The sequence below is a fragment of the Anomaloglossus baeobatrachus genome, chromosome 5 (genome assembly GCF_048569485.1).
Source record: "Anomaloglossus baeobatrachus isolate aAnoBae1 chromosome 5, aAnoBae1.hap1, whole genome shotgun sequence".
Lineage (NCBI taxonomy): Eukaryota > Metazoa > Chordata > Amphibia > Anura > Aromobatidae > Anomaloglossus > Anomaloglossus baeobatrachus.
The window spans coordinates 428,234,064-428,257,550 of record NC_134357.1 but is presented as its reverse complement, the minus strand read 5'-3'; the positions used below and the strand labels follow the sequence as shown (position 1 = coordinate 428,257,550).

General features: G+C 51.4%; 1 protein-coding gene across 1 annotated transcript in view; it reads left to right on the top strand.

The window, feature by feature from the left end:
• The window catches only part of LOC142311708 (serine/threonine-protein phosphatase 4 regulatory subunit 1-like), a 136,607-nt gene that overhangs the window by 102,312 nt on the left and 10,808 nt on the right, over positions 1-23,487 (top strand). Inside the window, exons 16-19 of the mRNA XM_075350353.1 lie at positions 935-1,035; positions 1,876-1,996; positions 22,240-22,374; positions 22,616-22,757. Coding sequence (XP_075206468.1) covers positions 935-1,035; positions 1,876-1,996; positions 22,240-22,374; positions 22,616-22,757 — 499 coding nt within the window. The remainder of the gene's footprint in view (positions 1-934; positions 1,036-1,875; positions 1,997-22,239; positions 22,375-22,615; positions 22,758-23,487) is intronic.

Here is a 23,487-nt window from a genome sequence, read left to right as displayed (position 1 = left end):
TCCGGTTTTTGCCGGAACCCGGAAAAATGTACTTGTCCGGCGGCCGGATGAAACGTTGAAGTGAACGTTTTTGTGTCCGGCAAAAAAAAGGATCGCACCGTATGGCGTGTTTTTATAATGGAAGCCTATGGACAACGGATTCGGCATAATGCGGCAAAAAACGTATCCGGCCGCCGGATCCGTTTTTTTGAACTGAGCATGCTCAGTATCACAACGGATCTGTCAAAGAACTGAAGGAACTGATGGAAAAAACTGATGCAACTGATCTGTTTTTTCGCCGGATCGTGCCTGATGCCAAAAAACTGAGTATGAAAAAATTAAAGGGTGCTATAATGGTGAGCAGCACTGTATATCATCTAATCACTAGTGCGGTACAGAGCAATGCATGAGCACTACTCTGTACAGAGGGAATTATGACTTGCTATGAACGCCGTCTCGTAGTTCACAGGAACGTCATCAAGACAGACACGGGTTTTCAGCTGACCCCCAGTTGTCATGCAACCCGTCGACGCCTCACGATCATGTCACGGGGCCACCAATGGGATTGGGGAATGACACGCTTCCCGCTGGCACGTTATTCTCCTCTGTCATAAATTGACAGCGGGATTTAACTGATTAACAGCCGTGGGCGCATCTCAAATCCACCTGCAACTGTTAAAGGCACATGACAGCTGATCAGAACAGCCGACATGTGCAGGGAAAGATGCGGGCTTAGCGTGTGAGCTCACATCAAAGCAAGGGACACCACCTTTGACGTCAAAGTTGTTAAGGGTTTAAATCACCAGTCCAGCAGTGCAATAAAAAAATACAGTGCTGGAGTGGTGCTTTAAAGAGACTGCTTTCATCCATGAAAGTTGATAGAGGATGATTGGGGTGATGTGTGAAGAAATGACACAGACGAAGGATTACATGGTATATTGCTGTTTCTCTGTAGCTTCTCCATGCGGATATGAGGAGGGAATATCTGTACCAGCTGCAGGAGTTTCTTACCACCGATAACATCAGGAACTGGAGATTTCGATATGAATTGGCAGAGTGAGTGTGACCTTTATTTCCATTTGTGTCAGAAAGAACAAGGTTATATATCGGGGTGGGCAATTAATTCTCCCGAAGGACCACATGAGAGACAGTGACTGGTATGGAGGGCCAAACCAATAGGCTGAAATTAATTCTGTTCAATATTAGCGTTAACACATTAAAATGATTTCATATTAATATTATTGTATCACTTAATATTGAGCAGAATTAAGTATCCTCATATCCCCCTATATACTGGAGGAGCCCACACTCTTACCTCCCTTATATACAGCATAAGCCCTCAGCCTTCTCACATACAGGGTGAGCCCTCATACAGCCCCCCTATATACAGTATGAGCCCCCACACAGCCCCCTATATACAGTATGAGCCCCCACACAGCCCCCACACAACCCCCTACATACAGTATAAGCCTCAAATAGTCCCTATATACAGTATGAGCCCCCACATATCCCCTATATATACAGTATTAGCCCCTCTATAAATTGTGAGACCCCCACATAGCTTATATAGCTGGAATCAGGCTCTCTTGCCCTATATTATACTGCTCTTAGATTACATAGAAAAAACTTGCTGACAGATTCTCTCTTTAAAACCATGTTTGTACCTGTGTGATCGAAATTTCATTTCAATAGGTTTTTATACTGTAAATGTTAAGGGGAAAGTAAGCAAGCAGACTTCTGGAAACTGGTAAAGAATCGAAGTAGGAAATATATCAGGAAGTTTATGTATATTCTATCCAAATAAACATTACATAAAACAAAAGAAAATACACTTTATTATACAGTCCGGCCAGAAACTTTCCAGAAAGCAAAGACTGAAAATTGCTTTTTTTTCAGGCAGCTGATCCTGATCCTGGAGCTGTACAGTCCTAAAGACGTGTATGACTATCTGCGGGTCATAGCACTGATGCTCTGCTCAGATAAAGTGTCTGAAGTCAGGTGGATCTCTTTTAAATTGGTAAGCTGATAATCCCTTATCTACTGTAGAGATTGGGACTATAATCACAAAAGACAACCTATTACACATATATACAGTAATGTGCAAAGGTTTTGGGCAGGTGTGGAAAAAATGCTGCAAAGTAAAAATGTATTAAAAAGTACAAGTGCTAATAATTTATTTTTATCAATGGACAAAATGCAAAGGAAATTATCAAAAGAGAAATCCAACTCTTCAATATCCTGTGTCACCGTCCTTTGCCTTCAAAACAGCATCAATTATTCTCAATACATTTTTAGACTTTATAGGCAGGTTGTTCCAAACATCTTGGAGAACTAACCACAGATCCTCTGTGATGAGCCTTATGCAAATCCTTCTGTCTTTTCATGTAGTATCCAAGACAGGCTCAGTGATGCTGAGATTAGGGCTCTGTGGGGGCCATGTCATCATTTCCAGGTTCCTTCTTCGTCACACTGAAGATAGGTCTTGACCTCTTTTCACAATAGGATGTGAATTAAACTACTGGGAAGGACTCTGCCTTTGTGTACGTGGGAGTCATAGGAGACTAATACCATTTTCCTGAAAATAAACCTAGCAGGATTTTTTGGCCTTTTTGGAGTAAGCTTAAAACATAAGCCCTTCTACAAAAATAAGCCCTAGTTGCATACTCAAGCAAATATTATCCTGAAATAGGACTTATGCAGCCCTGTTTCAGGATACAGTGGAACCTTGCTTAACAAGAACAATCCGTTCTGGGACTGTGCTTGTTAACCAAGTTACTCGTTAGGCAAAGCAAGATTTCCCATAGGAAATAATTGCAATGCAAACGATTCGATCCACAACGTGTTAAATGTCCCATCCTGGTCCCCTATTGTGCCATTGCAGACATACACAAACAAACACACACAAACACACAAGTACACACACGCACATATTATATGCTCACCTTACCTTCCGTTCCATCGCTGGTCTCCTGGGACTTGCTGTTCTCTGGTACGGGGTGGGGGTTGTGTATCGCGTTACCATAACGACGAGGGAGGACCTTCCTGGTCAGAGCGCTGACGTCAAAGGCAGAGCCGCTTGCCTCTGATTGGCCAGCGCGCTGCCTTTCAGTAGCGGTGACAGGAAGTTCCTGCCTCGTTGCTATGGATGCCGATACACAGCCTAGAGTGGAGTGAAGTGGCGGACTACAGGACCCAGGAGGCTGGCGATAAAACGAAAGGTACACATATTATGTTATATTATATGCTCACCTTACCTTCCGTTCCATCGCTGGCCTCCTGGGTCTTGTAGTTTGCCGCGAGGACGTCGCAATGTACCCGGGAACTACAAGAACCATGAGACCGGCGGTGGAACGGAAAGTAAGGTGAGCACAATACTGTATGTGCGTGCGTGCGTGTGTTTGTGCGTACATGTGTGTTCTTGTGTGGACTGCAAGTGCGGGTCAGAGCACGGTGGCTGTATGGAACCGGAAGTGTGTGCGGTGAGGATTTCGCTCGTACAGCAAAGCTTTCTCGTAAAGCGGGTTACAAATTTACAGAAAGCTTTCCTTGTTAAGCGAAATTCTCGTTAAGTGGGTTACTCGTTAAGCAAGGTACCACTGTACTTAACTTTTAATGTCCCCTTGTGTTGCTCTAAGCCCCGGCTAATTAATAGAATGAATATTCACCCTGTTCTCCCGTAATCTCACCCACCGCTCCAAGTCCTGCACTGCATCCACACTCTGCCTGTTGTATTACCAGTACTGCCATCCCGAGGATCACATTGAAATCGTGGGCGACTCTCCTGAGCCGAGTGTAACAGCCACATAGACATACACGCTGTCACTCTAAGATCAGGAGTGCCTCCGATGATTGCAGTGAGCAAGCACATGGCTAATTAAGAGCTTGAATATTCACCCTCCTCTCCCATAATCCCTCCCACCGCTCGGGGTCTTACGCTCTGCCTGCTGTATTACGGATACTTCCAGCCTGAGGATTACATCGCCATCATCGGTGACTCAGCTGAGAGTGACAGTGTGTATGTCTATGCAGCTGTTACCCTCAGTTCAGGATCGTCGCCGATGATTGAGATGCGATCCTCAGGCTGGCAGTACTGGAAATACAGCAGGCAGAGTGCGGGTGCAGTGCAGGGCTGGACTCAGAGCAGTAGGCGGGATTACGGGAGAGGAGGGTGAATATTCATTCTCTTAATTACTTAAGCTCTTGCTCAATGCAATCATTGGTGGCACTGCTGATCTGAGAGGGACAGTGTGTATGTCTATGCAGCTATCACTTTCAACTCATGAGAGAGTGATGTGATCCTAGTACAGTAATACAAGACAGCAGGCATAGAAGGTGGGTGCCATGCAGGACTCAGAGCGGTGGGTGGGGAAGAGGGTGAATATGCATTCACTTAATTAGCCGACACTCCCGATCTGAGAGTGACAGCGTGTATGTCTATGCAGCTGTAAATCTCAGCTCAGAAGAGATACCGAGGATTGTGATGCTAAGGGGGAATTTAGGGGAATGCTAGTCTGACAGGCATTCACGTCTTAAACCATCTACATTTCAAATGCATGCAATATATCTACATAGACCAGAGATGAACAACGTGTCCGAGTAGAAAAGATGACTGCTTTATTTTAAGGAAGTGCAGGATAATATAAGAATCTATTTGGATAAAATCCAAGAATACGTACACTTAAGCGGGCTTTACACGCTACGACATCGCTAGCAATTGCTAGCGATATCGAGCGTGTAAGCACCCGCCCCCGTCGTGGATGCGATATCGTGTGATCGCTGCCGCAGCGAACATTATCTCTACGGCAGCGTCACACGCACTTACCTGGTCAGCGGCGTTGCTGTGACTGCCGAACAATCCCTCCCTCAAGGGGGAGGGACGTTCGGCATCACAGCGACGTCACCGCGACGTCATTAAGCGGCCGGTCAATCAAAGCGGACGGACGGAGATGAGCGGGACGTAACATCCCGCCCACCTTTTTCCTTCCGCATTGCGGCCGGCGGCAGGTAAGGAGATGTTCCTCGTTCCTGCGGTGTCACACACAGCGATGTGTGCTGCCGCAGGAGCGACGAACCACATCGATAATCAACCATTACCGATTTTTGGTTTTCGGACAACCTCTCCATGGTGAACGATTTTCACCATTTTTGAGGTCGCTTAAGGTCGCTGGTCAGTGTCACACTCTGCGATATCGTTAATGACGCCGGATGTGCGTCACTAACAACGTGACCCCGATGACAAAACATTAACGATATCGTAGCGTGTAAAGCACCCTTTACTCTTTTGATTAAGCAGCAAAAGAGCCTTTCTTCATCGTTCCTTATGGGAGACCCAGACCATGGGTGTATAGCTTCTGCCTCCGGAGGACACACAAAGTACTACACTAAAAAGTGTAGCTCCTCCCTCCGAGCATATACACCCCCTGGATGACCACATCTAGCCAGTTCAATGCTTTGTGTTCAGGAGGTCACACACACGCATTCTCATCTGATTTTTGATTTCAAAGAGTTGGAAGGAAAGCGGGTCCAAGCTGGACCCCCGGCATGTCCCTTCTCACCCCACTGTGTCGGCGGTGCTGTTAAGGTTGATTTTACAAGGCCGGAGCCTTACATGCCGTGCTCCTTCACCATCCCTCGGGCTCTGGCTTGAAGTGGGAGCCATCACGGTTCTCACTGCTTTGCAGGAGACCGGTCTCCATCCGCAGCCCTTTCAGGATCCTGCCGGACGGAGCGCTCACCCCTCAGGGACCTGGCCCTGCGTCTCATAAGTTAAGTATTGAGACGTTATTGAGGGGTCCCTTGTGCATTTATTGTGGGGAGAGTGTGTTATGTCACTTTGCTGTGATTTCCGGCCTGTTCTCTGGTTTTCTCCTGAGAACCGCGCCGAGGGTGCCTGCTCGTCGGTCGCATGAGAAAATTTAGGCCCCGGCTTCGGCTGCGGCCTAGTTTCGTTTTCACTGCCCCTGCATGTCAGTCATGCAGGGGGACAGTGCGGCGCCGCCCACCGGCCGTTCAGCTCAGGGGAGGACACTCCTCTCTGAGGAGATGTTTCCATCCCCTGTATATCTCCTTGGCCCTCCGGTTCCCGCTCTTGGACTAAACCCCGTCCCCCCTCCTCACTCCGGCGCCATTTTATCAGCGTTTACACACTGATTGGCGCTGGCTGCTGCAACTCTGCATCTGTCTGGGGGTCCAAGCTGTGGAATCCGGAGGGCACACAAAATGGTCTGGTAAGCCACAACCTCTGGTTGTGGGCTTTATTATACACTCTCTGGGGGTCATTCTGAAGGAGTGTGTTCTTTACTGCAGAAACTCCACCTCAGCAGGATGTCTCTCACTAGGAGCAAGGCTGCAAGGCTTTACTCTATATGCACTGCATGTAAGCTCATACTGCCTGAACCGAGCACATATCCACATTGTGATGCCTGCTCTAACATGGTGGTGCCTCAGCCTGGAGTCTCCCCAGGGGTCCCTCCGGCTGCTCCAGCCCCGGTGGATGAACCCCCGGCTTGGGTAGCATCGTTTTCTAAAGCTATCTCCCAGTCCTTTGCCGACTCCATGGGACAGCTGTCCCGGACTCTGCTGACCATGCATCAGCCCCCTTCTCAGGGCGCCTCTGCTGCTCCGACTCGCTCTACAGAGCTCACAGAGGATTTTTCATCTGTTCCCGGACCCCGTCCTCCTAAACGGAGACGCAGGGACTCTTCTCCTTCCTCGTCCCACGGCTCTGATTCACGAGCTGAAGTGCAGGGCGAGGAGGATGCCTTTACTGTGGGCTCGGACGCTACATCTATGTACCCCATTGATTTATCTGAGGGGGATGCGGATGTTAGTGACTTGATTGCGTCCATTAATTCCGTACTGGACCTCAATCCACCAGTGTCAGAGGAACAAGCCTCTCTGGTAGAAAAACACCAGTTTACCTCACCTAAGAGAGCAAGGAGTATGTTTTTTAACCACTCCAGTTTTCAGGCCACTGTGACCAAGCCCAGGGCCTGTCCTGACAAACGCTTCCCAAAGCGTAGTTCTGATGAACGTTTTCCCTTTCCACCAGAGGTGGTCAAGGAGTGGGCTCATTCACCAAAGGTAGATCCTCCGGTGTCTAGAATCTCAGCCCGGACAGTTGTATCTGTGGCCGATGGCACCTCACTTAAGGATCCCACTGACCGCCAGGTTGACCTTCTGGCCAAATCCGTATATGAGGCGGCAGGGGCCTCGTTCTCCCCGTCTTTTGCAGCGGTGTGGGCTCTTAAGGCCGTCTCTGCTTCTCTGGAGGAGATGCATTCCCTCACCAGGGACTCTATGCCCGAAATGGTTGCCTTAACTTCCCAGGCTTCGGCTTTTTCATCCTATGCCATGTCTGCCATTCTGGAGGCTTCTCACCGCACGGCGGTGGCTTCCGCTAATTCCCTCGCGGTCCGCAGGATCTTGTGGCTTCGAGAGTGGAAAGCAGACGCTTCTTCTAAGAAGTACCTTGCTGGGCTCCCTTTTGCTGGGTCCCGGCTGTTCGGTGAACAACTGGATGAAATTATTAAGGAAGCTACTGGCGGGAAGAGTACTTCCTTGCCACAAACTAAAACCAGGAAACCTGTCCAGGGCAGGAACCAGTCGAGGTTTCGTTCCTTTCGTTCCTCTAACTGGTCATCCTCTAAGCCCTCAGCCTCGTCCACTAACTCAGCCAAGGATCGAAAACCCAGCTGGCGCACGAAGCCGCGTCCTCAGAAGAGCGGAGGAGCCGCTGCCATTAAGGCAGCCTCCTCTTGACTATCTGTCTGCGCCAGCAACGTCCTTGGTCGGTGGCAGGCTCTCCCACTTTGGCGACGTGTGGTTCCAACACGTCTCCGATCAGTGGGTGCGGGATATCATCTCCCACGGCTACAGGATAGAATTTTCTTCCAGCCCGCCAAACAGATTTTTTCTGTCCACTCCCCCCTGCTCCAAAGCCGCCGCCTTCTCTTAGGCCATGGCTTCCCTGCAGGCCAACGGAGTAATTGTACCGGTTCCCGCCCGGGAACGGTTCAGAGGTTTCTACTCAAACCTCTTCCTAGTCCCCAAGAAGGACGGTTCCTTCCGGCCCATCCTGGATCTCAAGCTTCTCAACAAGCATGTTCAGGTGCGGCACTTTCGCATGGAATCTCTGCGATCGGTCATTGCCTCAATGACCCAGGGAGATTTTCTAGCATCCATCGACATCAGAGATGCCTATCTGCATGTGCCAATTGCAGTTTCACACCAGCGTTGGCTACGTTTTGCAATCGGAGAGGAACATTTCCAATTCGTGGCTCTCCCCTTCGGGTTAGCCACGGCCCCTCGTGTATTCACCAAGGTCATGGCAGCAGTGGTTGCGGTTCTGCACCTCCAGGGGTTGGCAGTGATTCCTTACCTGGACGACCTTCTCGTCAAGGCTTCATCCAGTGCAGACTGTCAGCGGAGTGTCTCGCTCACTCTCGCCACGCTTGTTCAATTCGGGTGGCTTGTCAATCTGTCCAAGTCCACTCTGACTCCGACCCAGGAACTTACGTACCTAGGGATGCAATTCGAGACTCTGCCGGCACTTGTGAAGCTGCCCTTAGTCAAACAGCAGTCCCTTCATCTGGCGGTGCGTTCTCTGTTGAAGCCCCGCCGTTATTCCATCAGGCACCTAATGCAGGTGCTGGGTCAGATGGTGGCGTCAATGGAAGCGGTTCCCTTTGCCCAGTTCCATCTGCGTCCCCTGCAGCTGGACATCCTCCGCTGTTGGGACAAGCGGACCTCTTCCTTGCACAGGCTAGTGGCTCTGTCGCCACAGACCAGGAGCTCTCTTCAGTGGTGGCTTCGGCCCCTCTCTCAGTCCCAGGGACGCTCCTTTTCTGGCCCCTTCCTAGGTGATTCTCACCACGGACGCCAGTCTATCCGGCTGGGGAGCAGTGTTTCTCCACCACCGAGCACAGGGCACTTGGACTCCGTCCGAATCAGCCCTCTCGATCAATGTGCTGGAAATCAGAGCTGTGCTCCTAGCTCTCGTAGCCTTTCACCACCTGTTGGCGGGCAAGCACATTCGAGTCCAGTCAGACAACGCGACAGCAGTTGCCTACATCAATCACCAAGGCGGGACACGCAGCCGCCTGGCAATGTTGGAAGTTCAACGTATCCTTCAGTGGACGGAGGACTCCAAGTCCACCATATCCGCAGTCCACATCCCAGGCGTAGAAAACTGGGAGGCAGATTATCTCAGCCGTCAAATCGTGGTCAGCGGCGAGTGGGCCCTGCATCCGGCAGTGTTCCGATCAATCTGCCGCAAGTGGGGCACTCCGGAAGTGGATCTAATGGCATCCCGGCACAACAACAAGGTCCCGGTTTACGTGGCTCGCTCCCACGATCCTCAGGCCTTGGCGACGGACGCGCTGGTTCAGGATTGGTCCCAGTTCCGTCTGGCCTACGTGTTTCCCCCTCTAGCTCTCTTGCCCAGAGTCCTGCGCAAGATCAGAATGGAGGGCCGTCGGGTCATAATCATTGCTCCAGACTGGCCCAGGCGAGCTTGGTACCCAGACCTGCTCCGTCTGTCCGTAGAGGTGCCGTGGCATCTCCCGGACCGCCCAGACCTTCTCTCACAAGGTCCGTTTTTCCGCCAGAATTCTGCGGCTCTCAGATTGACGGCGTGGCTCTTGAGTCCTGGATCCTGGCGGCTTCAGGCATTCCTTCCGAGGTCATCTCCACTATGACTCAGGCTCGGAAGTCTTCCTCGGCCAGGATTTACCACAGGACTTGGAGGATTTTCCTGTCCTGGTGTCGCTCTTCCGGCCATGCTCCTTGCCGACCATCCTGTCCTTTCTACAGTCCGGTCTGCAGCTAGGACTATCCCTCAATTCCCTCAAGGGACAGGTCTCGGCTCTGTCAGTGTTGTTCCAGCGGCGTATCGCCCGACGGGCTCAGGTGCGCACCTTCATGCAGGGCGCATCTCACATCATTCCGCCTTACCGGCGGCCTCTGGATCCCTGGGACCTCAACCTGGTCCTCATGGCCTTACAGAAACCCCCCTTTGAGCCTCTTAGGGAGGTTTCTTTGTTTCGTCTTTCACAGAAAGTGGTCTTTCTGGTGGCCATAACTTCTCTCAGGAGAGTCTCTGATTTGGCTGCGCTCTCTTCGGAGTCACCCTTTTTGGTTTTTCACCAAGACAAGGTCGTTCTCCGTCCGACTCCGGACTTTCTCCCTAAGGTGCTGTCTCCTTTCCACCTTAACCAGGACATTTCATTGCCTTCCCTTTGTCCGGCCCCTGTGCATCGCTTTGAGAAAGCGTTGCATACTTTAGATTTGGTGCGGGCGCTCCGGATCTATGTGTCACGCACCGCCGCTCTTAGGCGGTGCACCTCTCTTTTTGTGCTGACCACAGGTCAGCGCAAGGGTCTCTCGGCTTCTAAACCGACCCTAGCTCGTTGGATTAGGTCGGCCATATCCGATGCCTACCAATGTTCTCAGGTGCCCCCCCCCCCGCCGAGGATTAGGGCGCACTCGACCAGAGCTGTCGGTGCCTCTTGGGCTTTCAGGCACCAGGCTACGGCTCAGCAGGTCTGTCAGGCTGCCACTTGGTCTAGTCTGCACACCTTTTCGAAGCACTACCAAGTGCATGCTCATGCTTCGGCAGATGCGAGCTTGGGCAGACGCATCCTTCAGGTGGCTGTCGCCCATTTGTGAAGTTAGGTTTACTTTCTCAATCCATTGCACAGTCTATGGACAAATGGTCATCTAAGCTGCTTGAGGCATTGCAGTCCAGACCGGGCTCTTCACAGGCCCCGGTCCCTGTTAGTTTGTCTCCTCCAGGCCCTTGTCGGTCCGCGCCGCAGCGTGCTCCCAGGATAGCCCCTAGGTCCCTGGTGGAGGACTCCTGGCCGGATCGCAGCCCCAGACCTGCTAAGCGGCCTCGCTGGGATTCTTCCCCGGCCTCCTCACGCTGCTGTGGATCCCAGTTTGAGGACTCTCAGGAAGACGAGGCGGACGTGGGAGCTCAGGGCTCTGACCCTGACTTCGCCCTTAACCTTGATACCCCTGAGGGGGACGCCTTAGTAAATGATCTTATCTCGTCCATCAACCAGGTGTTGGATCTCTCACCACCACCTCCTCCTGCAGAGGAGTCGGCTTCTCAGCAGGAGAAACACCAATTTCGATTCCCCAAACGTACGCGCAATACGTTTTTTGATCACTCTAACTTCAGGGACGCTGTCCAGAAGCCCAGAGCGGTCCCGGACAAGCGCTTTGCTAAACGGCACACTGACACGCGTTATCCCTTTCCACCTGAAGTCGTTAAGGGCTGGGCACACTCTCCCAAGGTGGATCCTCCAGTCTCTAGATTGGCTGCTAGGTCCGTTGTGTCTGTTGCCGATGGCTCATCCCTGAAGGATGCCACTGACAGACAGATAGAGCTCTTGGTGAAGTCTATTTATGAGGCCACGGGCGCGTCTTTTGCCCCGGCCTTTGCGGCTGTGTGGGCTCTCCAAGCAATCTCGGCATGTCTGACTGAGATTAATGCTGTCACGCGGAATTCTGCTCCGCATGTGTCTTCCTTGACCTCTCAGGCATCAGCATTTTCGTCCTACGCCATGAACGCCGTCCTGGACTCCGCTAGCCGTACGGCTGTAGCATCCGCTAACTCCGTGGCAGTCCGCAGGGCCATGTGGCTGCGCGAATGGAAAGCAGACTCTGCTTCCAAAAGGTTCTTAACTGGTTTGCCTTTTTCTGGCGAACGTTTGTTTGGCGAACGGTTGGATGAGATTATTAAGGAATCCTCGGGAAAGGACTCCTCCTTACCCCAGTCCAAACCTAAGAGACCTCAGCAGAGAAAAATCCAATCAAGGTTTCGGTCCTTTCGTCCCTCAGCCAAGCTCCAATCCTCTTCGTCCAACCGGCCGGAGAAAGGCCAGAGGAACTCCTATGCGTGGCGGTCCAAGTCACGCCCCCAAAAGGCCGCAGGAGGCACTTCCTCCAAGACGGCCTCCTCATGACTCTCGGCCTCATCTAGCCACATCCGGTGGCAGGCTCTCCCGCTTTGGCGACGCCTGGGTGATGGGTGAGAGACATTCTGTCTCATGGTTACAGGATAGAGTTCAGCTCTCGACCTACGGCTCGTTTTTTCAGAACCTCCCCACCCCCCGCACAGGCCGACGCACTTTTTCAGGCAGTGGACGCTCTAAAGATAGAAGGAGTTGTGATTCCCGTTCCCCTTCAGGAACGTGGTCGCGGATTTTACTCCAACTTGTTCGTGGTGCCAAAAAAGGACGGGTCATTCCGTCCCGTTCTGGACCTCAAGCTGCTCAACAGACATGTGAGAACCAGACGGTTTCGGATGGAATCTCTCCGCTCGGTCATCGCCTCGATGTCACAAGGAGACTTCCTAGCATCGATCGACATCAAGGATGCTTATCTCCATGTGCCGATCGCACCCGAACATCAACGTTTCCTGGGTTTCGCCATCGGGGACGAACACCTGCAGTTCGTCGCATTGCCCTTCGGCCTGGCGACAGCCCCACGGGTTTTCACCAAAGTCATGGCATCCGTCGTGGCGGTCCTGCACTCTCAGGGCCACTCGGTGATCCCCTACTTGGACGATCTCCTAGTCAGGGCCCCTTCTCGGGTGGCATGTCAACAAAGTCTTACCGTCACTCTGGCGACTCTCCAGCAGTTCGGGTGGATCATCAATTTCCCGAAATCCAAGTTGACGCCGACCCAATCACTGACTTACCTCGGGATGGAGTTTCATACCCAGCCAGCGTTAGTCAAGCTACCGCGGGACAAACAGCTTTCTCTGCAGGCGGGGGTGCAGTCACTTCTTCGGAGTCAGTCACACCCCTTAAGGCGCCTCATGCACTTCCTGGGGAAGATGGTTGCAGCTATGGAGGCAGTGCCGTTCGCGCAATTCCATCTACGGCCACTCCAATGGGACATTCTTCGCAAATGGGACAAGAGTTCGGCTTCCCTGGACAAGAACATCTCTCTTTCACTTGCAACCAAAACATCACTTCAGTGGTGGCTCCTACCCACATCTCTGTCTCGGGGAAAATCCTTCCTCCCCCAACCTGGGCCGTGGTCACCACGGACGCGAGCCTGTCAGGTTGGGGAGTGGTTTTTCTCCACCACAGGGCTCAAGGAACCTGGACTCCAATAGAATCGTCCCTTCAGATCAATATTCTGGAGATAAGGGCAGTATATCTAGCCCTATTGGCTTTCCATCGGTGGCTGGAGGGCAGGCAGATCCGAATCCAGTCAGACAACGCCACTGCCGTCGCCTACATCAACCACCAAGGCGGCACTCGCAGTCGTCAAGCCTTCCAGGAAGTCGGGCGGATTCTGCAGTGGGTGGAAGTCACAGGCTCCACCATCTCTGCAGTTCACATCCCGGGCGTAGAAAACTGGGAAGCAGATTTTCTCAGTCGTCAGGGCATGGACGCGGGGGAATGGTCTCTTCACCCAGACGTGTTTCGAGAGATCTGTCGCCGCTGGGGAACGCCGGACGTCGATCTCATGGCGTCACGACACAACAACAAGGTCCCGGCCTTCATGGCACGGTCTCAGGATCACAGAGCTCTGGCAGCGGACGCTCTGGTCCAGGATTGGTCGCAGTTTCGACTGCCATATGGGTTTCCCCCTCTGGCGATGCTGCCCAGGGTACTACGCAAGATCCGGTCCGACTGCCGTCGCGTCATTCTCGTCGCTCCAGACTGGCCGAGGCGGTCGTGGTATCCGGATCTGTGGCATCTCACGGTGGGTCAACCGTGGGCACTTCCAGACCGCCCAGACTTGCTGTCACAAGGGCCGTTTTTCCATCTGAATTCTGTGGCCCTCAACCTGACTGTGTGGCCATTGAGTCCTGGCTCCTAGCGTCTTCAGGGTTATCTCAGGATGTCATTGCCACCATGAGACAAGCCAGGAAGCCAACGTCCGCCAAGATCTATTACAGGTCTTGGCAAATCTTCTTATCCTGGTGCTCTGATAACGGTTTTCCTCCATGGCCGTTTGCTTTACCCACATTTCTTTCATTCCTACAATCTGGAATGGACAAGGGTTTGTCCCTCGGCTCTCTCAAGGGCCAAGTGTCGGCGCTCTCCGTGTTTTTTCAAAAGCGTCTAGCCAGGCTTCCGCAGGTCCGCACGTTCCTGCAGGGGGTTTGCCACATGGTCCCACCTTACAAACGTCCGTTGGAACCTTGGGATCTTAACAGGGTTCTGACGGCTCTTCAAAAGCCACCTTTTGAGCCGCTGCGGGATGTCTCTCTCTCCCGTCTTTCTCAGAAGGTGGCCTTCCTGGTGGCAGTCACATCACTTCGGAGAGTGTCTGAGCTTGCAGCGCTGTCATGCAAAGCCCCCTTCCTGGTTTTCCACCAGGATAAGGTGGTTCTGCGTCCTGTCCCGGAATTTCTCCCTAAGGTGGTATCCCCTTTTCATCTCAATCAGGATATCTCCTTGCCTTCCTTTTGCCCTAATCCAATTCACCAGTGTGAAAAGGATTTGCACTCTTTGGATCTAGTGAGAGCACTCCGGTTCTACGTGTCTCGCACGGCGCCCCTGCGCCGTTCAGACGCGCTCTTTGTCCTTGTCGCTGGCCAGCGTAAGGTCTCTCAGGCCTCCAAGTCAACCTTGGCTCGGTGGATCAAGGAACCGATTCTCGAGGCCTACCGTACTTCTGGGCTTCCACTTCCTTCAGGGTTGAAAGCCCATTCTACCAGAGCCGTAGGTGCGTCCTGGGCTTTGCGGCACCGGGCGACGGCTGAGCAGGTGTGTCAGGCAGCTACGTGGTCTAGTCTGCACACTTTCACGAAGCACTATCAAGTGCATACCTATGCTTCGGCAGACGCCAGTCTAGGTAGGCGAGTCCTCCAGGCGGCGGTTGCCCACCTGTAAGAGGGGCCGTTTTCGGCTCTTTTTATTGAGGTATTGTTTTACCCACCCAGGGACTGCTCTTGGACGTCCCAATTGTCTGGGTCTCCCAATGGAGCGAAAAAGAAAAAGGGAATTTTGTTTACTTACCGTAAATTCCTTTTCTTCTAGCTCCTATTGGGAGACCCAGCACCCACCCCTGTGCCCTTCGGGCTGGTTGTTCTTTTGTGTACACATGTTGTTGATGTTGATTTGTTCTTATGGTTCATGGTCTTCAGTTCTCCGAACATCCTTCGGATTGAATTTACCCTAGACCAATTTATAAGTTTTCTCCTTCCTGCTTTTGCACCAAAACTGAGGAGCCCGTGGTCCACGGGAGGGTGTATAGGCAGAGGGGAGGGGTTACACTTTTAAGTGTAATACTTTGTGTGGCCTCCGGAGGCAGAAGCTATACACCCAATTGTCTGGGTCTCCCAATAGGAGCTAGAAGAAAAGGAATTTACGGTAAGTAAACAAAATTCCCTTTTTTTCGGGTAAACACGGTAGGTTGTGATGGCAGCCAGGAAGCCTGCTGTGGGGCTGTTATCTTGTTACTCCTGTGGTTGAACTCCATAGAAGACCTGAGGTTTTTTATATATAATGCAGTATTGCAATATATATTATAAGCAATTAAACAATCATATGTTCCCTAAGGAGACTAATGTAATAAATTAAAAATAAAAGTTTCCAAAAAAAAAAACAACTAAAACATCAAATCATAGCCTTTTCCACCATTAAGGAAAACAAAATAAACATATTTTGAATGACTATTCCCATCTCCAAGATCCTGTCCCAATATGTAGTAGGTGTAATAATATTATTATTTATTATTATATCACCATTTATTCCATGGCACTTTACATATGAAAAGGGGTATACATAATAGGGACAAGTTCAGTCAGACAAGACACAGACGAAATAGTAAGACGCCCACAAGTGCCTTCAGCTCAAAACTAGCAGCAACCAGTGGGACCCCCAGCTACACCTATCTAATCTGCAGAGAATTATGGCCAGAAATGGTCTTCATGGGAGAATTGCAACCAAAACCCAGACTTTCCACATGTAAAAAAGTCCAAGTGACTCAACTATGCATGACAAATTGCAGCAAGTGCTCTGGACTGATGGACACCAAGAAATATGCAACCTGGAATATAGATACAGGCCAAGAAAGCTTAGTGCAGCAGATGAGACACATCATCCTTATTTCCCTTTGAAATTAGAAGATGTCCATCAGGGCCATAAGTTCACAACTAGCAGCAACCAGTAGGACCAGCTACACCCATCTTTCTTTGTCGCTCCATTGGGAGACCCAGACAATTGGGTGTATAGCTACTGCCTCCGGAGGCCACACAAAGTATTACACTTAAAAGTGTAAAGCCCCTCCCCTTCTGCCTATACACCCCCCGTGCATCACGGGCTCCTCAGTTTTTATGCTTTGTGCGAAGGAGGCTGACATCCACGCATAGCTCCACATCTTAGTCAGCAGCAGCTGCTGACTAGGTCGGATGGAAGAAAAGAGGGCCCATAACAGGGCCCCCAGCATGCTCCCTTCTCACCCCACTTTGTCGGCGGTGTTGTTAAGGTTGAGGTACCCATTGCGGGTACACAGGCAGGAGGCACATGCTGTTTTCCTTCCCCATCCCTCTCAGGGCTCTGGGTGAAGTGGGATCCTTATCGGTCTCCAGGCACTGGGACCGTGCTCCCTCCGCAGCCCCTGGGGATTCTGCTGGACTGGAGCTGAGTATCGTCAGGGACAAGGCCCTGCAACTGTGAGGTACTCTGTGTCCCCGTGGGGACCGCGTATGGATCGCTTGTGCCACACACACTGCAGCACTGATGGGTGTGTTAGTGCGCCGGGGACTACCGCGCCGGCCGTGCTTATTTGCCGGCCGCGCTTATAACTTTAGTCCCCGGCTTTTGCGGCCTAGTTTCGTTTATTCCCGCCCACAGGCCTGCCAGTCAGGGGAAGGGCGGGACGCTGCACAGGACGGCAGTGCTGAGGGCAGGAGCATACTTTGTATCCTCCTCCCCCCTCACTCAGCACAGTGGGGCACTAGATTCCCGCACTTTTCAAGGGCACGCCCACGGCCCCCTCCTCTCCACGGAACGCCGGCAGCCATTCCTGTCAGCACTTCAGACCGGAGAGGACAACAGGGAGGCTCAGGCAGGGAATATGATGATCACACAACCGCTTTGAGCGGTCGGTAAGCAGCACCTGTGGTGCTGGCCCCACTGAGTGCTGAAGTGTATTTATATATATATATGCTTATATGCTATACATTACACTGTATGGTCGCACTGTTGATTTTTGGCTATATGTCCTCCTGGATTGTATCAGAGGAAACAACAGCATGTCGTCCGCAAAAAAGCAAGGGTGACAAAGCACAGGCTTACTTTGCAACCTGTACCTCATGTGCGGCTATCCTACCGGCAGGTTCCACTAACCCGCATTGTGTGCAATGCTCGGCCCCTGTGGCTCTTACTCAGCCGGAGCCCCTGCCACTGGTGGCCCAGGTAGAACCACCTGCTACCACTGTCCAGGTGACAGGGACGGAGTTTGCAGTATTTGCTGACAAACTGTCTGAGAGTATGGATAAATGGTCTGCTAAGATACTAGAAGCCTTACAGTCCAGACTGGTGATTCAGGCCACGGGCACTGTTCAATCATTGGCCCAAGGCACCCCTCAATTGGAGCAGCAAAGTGCTCCTGGGGTGACCCACAGGTCCCAGGGTGAGGTCCCTGACACGGACCGCAGTCCCAGGCCGCCTAAGCGGGCTCGCTGGGAAATTCACTCGACTTCATCACACTGCTCAGGGTCTCAGCAGGAGGACTCTCTGGAAGATGAAGCGGAGGTAGCAGATCAGGATTCTGATCCTGAGATCGCTCTCAACCTAGATACACCTGAAGGTGACGCCATAGTGAATGATCTTATAGCGTCCATCAATCAGGTATTGGATATTTCTCCCCCAGCTCCTACAATGGAGGGCTTCTCAGGAGAAATTCCGTTTCAGGTGTCCCAAGCGTTCTTTGAGTACGTTTCTGGATCACTCTGACTTCAGAGACGCAGTCCAGAAACACCGGGCTTATCCAGATAAGCGTTTTTCCAAGCACCTTAAGGATACACGTTATCCCTTCCCCCCTGACGTTGTCAAGGGCTGGGCTCAGTGTCCTAAGGTGGATCCTCCAATCTCCAGACTGGCGGCTAGATCCATAATTGCAGTGGAAGATGGGGCTTCACTCAAAGATGCCACTGACAGACAGATGGAGCTATGGTTGAAATCCATCTATGAAGCTATCGGCGCGTCTTTTGCTCCAGCATTCGCAGCCGTATGGGCACTCCAAGCTATCTCAGCTTGTCATGCGCAGATTAATACGGTCACACGTTCATCTGCTCCGCAAGTGATGCCCTTAACCACTCAGGCGTCGGCGTTTTGCGTCCTACGCCATTAATGCTGTCCTGGACTCTGCGAGCCGTACGGCGGTAGCATCCGCCAATTCGGTGGTAGTCCGCAGGGCCATGTGGCTACGTGAATGGAAGGCAGACTCTGCTTCCAAAAAGTTCTTAACCTGTTTGCCATTTTCTGGCGGCCGCCTGTTTTGGCGAGAAATTGGATGAAATCATTAAACAATCCAAGGGAAAGGACTCATCCTTACCCCAGGCCAAACCAAACAGACCTCAACCACGAAAGGTAATCGAGGTTTCGGTCCTTTCGGACCGCGGGCAGGTCTCAATTCTCCTCGTCCAAAAGAAGGATCAGAGGAACTCCGATCATGGCGGTCTAAGGCACGCCCTAAAAAGACCGCCGGAGGAACCGCTCCCAAAGCGGCCTCCTCATGACTTTCAGTCTCCTCACACCACATCCTCGGTCGGTGGCAGGCTCGCCCGCTTTTGCGACACCTGGCTGCCACAAGTAAAAGACCGATGGGTGAGAGACATTCTATCTCACGGTTACAGGATAGAGTTCAGCTCTCGTCCTCCGACTCGATTCTTCAGAACATCTCCGCCCCCCGAGAGAGCCGATGCTCTTCTGCAGGCGGTGTGCACGCTGAAGGCGGAAGGAGTGGTGATCCCTGTTCCTCTTCAGCAGCAGGGTCACGGTTTTTACTCCAACTTGTTCGTGGTGCCGAAAAAGGACGGATCCTTCCGTCCTGTTCTGGACCTCAAACTGCTCAACGAACATGTAAAAACCAGGCGGTTCCGGATGGAATCGCTCCGCTCCGTCATCGCCTCAATGTCCCAAGGAGATCTCCTAGCATCAATCGACATCAAAGATGCTTATCTCCACGTACCGATTGCACAGAGCATCAGCGCTTTCTGCGTTTCGCCATAGGGGACGAACACCTTCAGTTCGTGGCACTGCCTTTCGGCCTGGCGACAGCCCCATGGGTCTTCACCAAGGTCATGGCAACAGTGGTAGCAGTCCTACACTCCCAAGGACACTCGGTGATCCCTTACTTAGACGATCTGCTTGTGAAGGCACCCTCTCAAGTGGCATGCCAACACAGCCTGAACATTGCTCTGGAGACTCTCCAGAGCTTCGGGTGGATCATCAATTTTCCAAAGTCAAATCTGACACCGGCCCAATCACTGACATATCTTGGCATGGAGTTTCATACCCTCTCAGCGATAGTGAAACTTCCGCTGGACAAACAGCGTTCACTACAGACAGGGGTGCACTCTCTCCTTCAAGGCCAGTCACACCCCCTGAGGTGCCTCATGCACTTTCTAGGGAAGATGGTAGCAGCAATGGAGGCAGTCCCTCTTGCGCAGTTTCATCTGCATCCGCTTCAATGGGACATTCTCTGCAAACGGGACAGGAAGGCGACGTCCCTCGACAGGAACGTCTCCCTTTCGCGGGCAGCCAAGGCTTCCCTTCAGTGGTGGCTTCTCCCCACTTCTCTGTCGAAGGGGAAATCCTTCCTACCCCCATCCTGGGCGGTGGTCACGACGGCAGCGGTGGCATACATCAACCATCAAGGCGGCACACGCAGTCGGCAAGCCTTCCAGGAAGTCCGGCGGATTCTGCTGTGGGTGGAAGCCACAGCCTCCACCATATCCGCAGTTCACATCCCGGGCGTAGAAAACTGGGAAGCAGACTTTCTCAGTCGTCAGAGCATGGACGCAGGGGAATGGTCCCTTCACCCGGACGTGTTTCAGGAGATCTGTTGCCGCTGGGGGATGCCGGACGTTGACCTAATGGCGTCCCGGCACAACAACAAGGTCCCGACATTTATGGCGCGGTCTCAAGATCACAGAGCTCTGGCGGCAGACGCCTTAGTTCAGGATTGGTCGCAGTTTCAACTACCTTATGTGTTTCCTCCTCTGGCACTGTTGCCCAGAGTGTTACGCAAGATCAGGTCCGATTGCCGCCGCGCCATCCTCGTCGCTCCAGACTGGCCGAGGAGGTCGTGGTACCCGGATCTGTGGCATCTCACGGTGGGCCAACCGTGGGCACTGCCAGACCGACCAGACTTGCTGTCTCAAGGGCCGTTTTTCCATCTGAATTCTGCGGCCCTCAACCTGACTGTGTGGCCATTGAGTCCTGGATCCTAGCGTCATCAGGGTTATCTCAAGAGGTCATTGCCACTATGAGACAGGCTAGGAAACCAACGTCCGCCAAGATCTACCACAGGTCGTGGAGGATATTCCTATCTTGGTGCTCTGCTCAGGGTTTTTTCTCCCTGGCCATTTGCCTTACCCACTTTTCTGTCATTCCCTCATTCCGGACTGGAAAAGGGTTTGTCGCTCGGCTCTCTTAAGGGACAGGTTTCAGCGCTCTCTGTATTTTTCAAAAGCGCCTAGCCAGACTTCCACAGGTACGCACGTTCCTGCAGGGGGTTTGTCATATAGTCCCTCCTTACAAGCGCCCGTTAGAACCCTGGGATCTGAACAGGGTGCTGATGGCTCTTCAGAAATCACCGTTCGAGCCAATGAAGGATACTTCTCTTTCACGCCTTTCGCAGAAAGTGGGTTTCCTAGTAGCAGTCACTTCACTTCGGAGAGTGTCCGAGCTGGCAGTGCTGTCATACAAAGCTCCTTTCCTGGGGTTTCACCAGGACAAGGTGGTTCTGCGTCCGGTTCCGGAATTTCTCCCTAAGGTGGTATCCCCCTTTCATCTCAATCAGGATATCTCCTTACCCTCTTTTTGTCCTCATCCAGTTCACCAATGTGAAAAGGATTTGCACTTGTTAGATCTGGTGAGAGCACTCAGACTATACATTTCTCGTACGGCGCCACTGCGCCGCTCAGATGCACTCTTTGTCCTTGTCGCTGGACAGCGTAAAGGGACACAGGCTTCCAAATCAACCCTGGCTCGGTGGATCAAGGAACCAATTATCGAAGCTTACCGATCGTCGGGGCTTCAGGTCCCCTCAGGGCTGAAGGCCCATTCTACTAGGGCCGTGGGTGCGTCCTGGGCTTTGCGGCACCAGGCTACGGCTCAGCAGGTGTGTCAGGCGGCTACCTGGTCGAGCCTGCACACTTTCACGAAACACTATCAGGTGCATACCTATGCTTCGGCAGATGCCAGCCTAGGTAGGCGAGTCCTTCAGGCGGCGGTTGCCCACCTGTAGGAAGGGGCCGTTTTACGGCTCTATTACGAGGTATTATTTTACCCACCCAGGGACTGCTTTTGGACGTCCCAATTGTCTGGGTCTCCCAATGGAGCGACAAAGAAGAAGGGAATTTTGTTTACTTACCGTAAATTCCTTTTCTTCTAGCTCCAATTGGGAGACCCAGCACCCGCCCCTGTTCCCTTCGGGCTGTTGTTCTTGGGGTACACATGTTCATGTTGAATGGTTTCAGTTCTCCGAAATTCCTTCGGATTGAATTTACTTTAAACCAATTTATAACTTCCCCTCCTTCTTGCTTTTGCACCAAAACTGAGGAGCCCGTGATGCACGGGGGGTGTATAGGCAGAAGGGGAGGGGCTTTACACTTTTAAGTGTAATACTTTGTGTGGCCTCCGGAGGCAGTAGCTATACACCCAATTGTCTGGGTCTCCCAATTGGAGCTAGAAGAAAAGGAATTTACGGTAAGTAAACAAAATTCCCTTCTTTGTTCGGAGAGGTCTGGCCAGAGCTGGTCTTCATGGAAGAATTGTGTCCAAAAACCATTCCATTGACATGGTAACAAGGCTAAGTGTCTCAGCTATGTGTGAAAACATAGGAACTGGGGTACAACCTCCATTCTCTTAGGATTCTCACCCTCATATTAGTCTTAGGACCTCATTTATAATCAGGGTGTTATATCAGGATTTTCTAAAAAAATGTGATCCCTTAGAATAAATGTATGTGATGGGGCTCTCCACCAGGAATAATTCCTTTGCACAGTATTGGACTCCTGTGTGATACAAGTCTCCGGTCTTTTTGTTCTTTCAGATTGTTGAAATTTTGCGTAAGTTTTACGCACATGGTGAAAACGAATTGGGCATCAACTTCATCAATGAGCTCATTGTGCAGTTCAGACATTCTTCAAAATGGGTTGGACGCCAGGCATTTGCATTTATCTGCCAGGTAAATTGATCATGTACATGTCTTCTGCGGTTGGGGCACATTGGCCTGCTATTCATAAGGCATTACAAGAAGGTCCCACATTATGGGGAAACAGTGTGCCTGCAGCTTTAGAACTGCAAATAACTATTGACTTTTATTTTGTGCTTATCAAGCCTGGATGCATATAATAAATGTTTGTTGTCTGCATCCTCAATAGATGGAATTGTGTAAAAAAAAAATTTTTTTTTTTAAATGTTTGCAGGCGGTGGTACAGGAGGAATGCATGCCCGCTGACCAGTTTGTTATGCACCTTCTCCCCAATCTGTTGAGTCTGGCATCCGATCCTGTACCCAATGTACGAGTGTTACTTGCTAAGGCTCTGAAACAGACACTTCTGGAGAAAGGTAATCCATCTCCTTAATATTTAGTTACAGATTTAGGCTACAGATGAAAGCTTGCCCCAAGATGGACAAATGGAGGATGGAACTGCACTTGTCCTCCTTCATTATCTCCTTTATGTCTAGGAATTAGTAGGGTTATAGCCAAGCAGATGATGATAATATCAGCACAAATGTCTTACATTTTAAAGGGATTTTGTCATCATCATTCTTCAGGAGCGCACCGCTCCCCGGACTCCGAGCTTAATGCTTGCCAGGGGTGTGGTCCACTTCTGCTTGATAGACCATTGGGAGTACCATCATGGTAGACCCGCTGTCTCCACTGTGCTTTCTCATATGTTGCAAAGGTAGCTTTGCTTCTCCAGCATAGGAGGAGCTCAAAGGCACTGAAGCCTGATGGATCCAGTGATCAGCTTAAAGGGAAGGTGTCGTTCAAAAAAACCCCCAAAATATTCAATAACTGAAAAAATGTCAAGTATTAATGTTTTGTTTAAATATCATTATTTGTTTTTAATTGAGCAAAATATAAAAAAAATAAAAAGTTTAATATTAAACACCAGGGGGAGCAGCTGCTGAAATCCTACAGAAATCCTACTGTAGAAATATCTCACATTACAGCTGCAGTAAAAGTGGGCAGAATCAGCTCTTTTGTGTGTGATGTCACAGCTCCACCAAACAATCTGGGTGTTTCCAACAGTATAATAGAAGGTGAAGTGTAGGGACACAGACCAGAGCC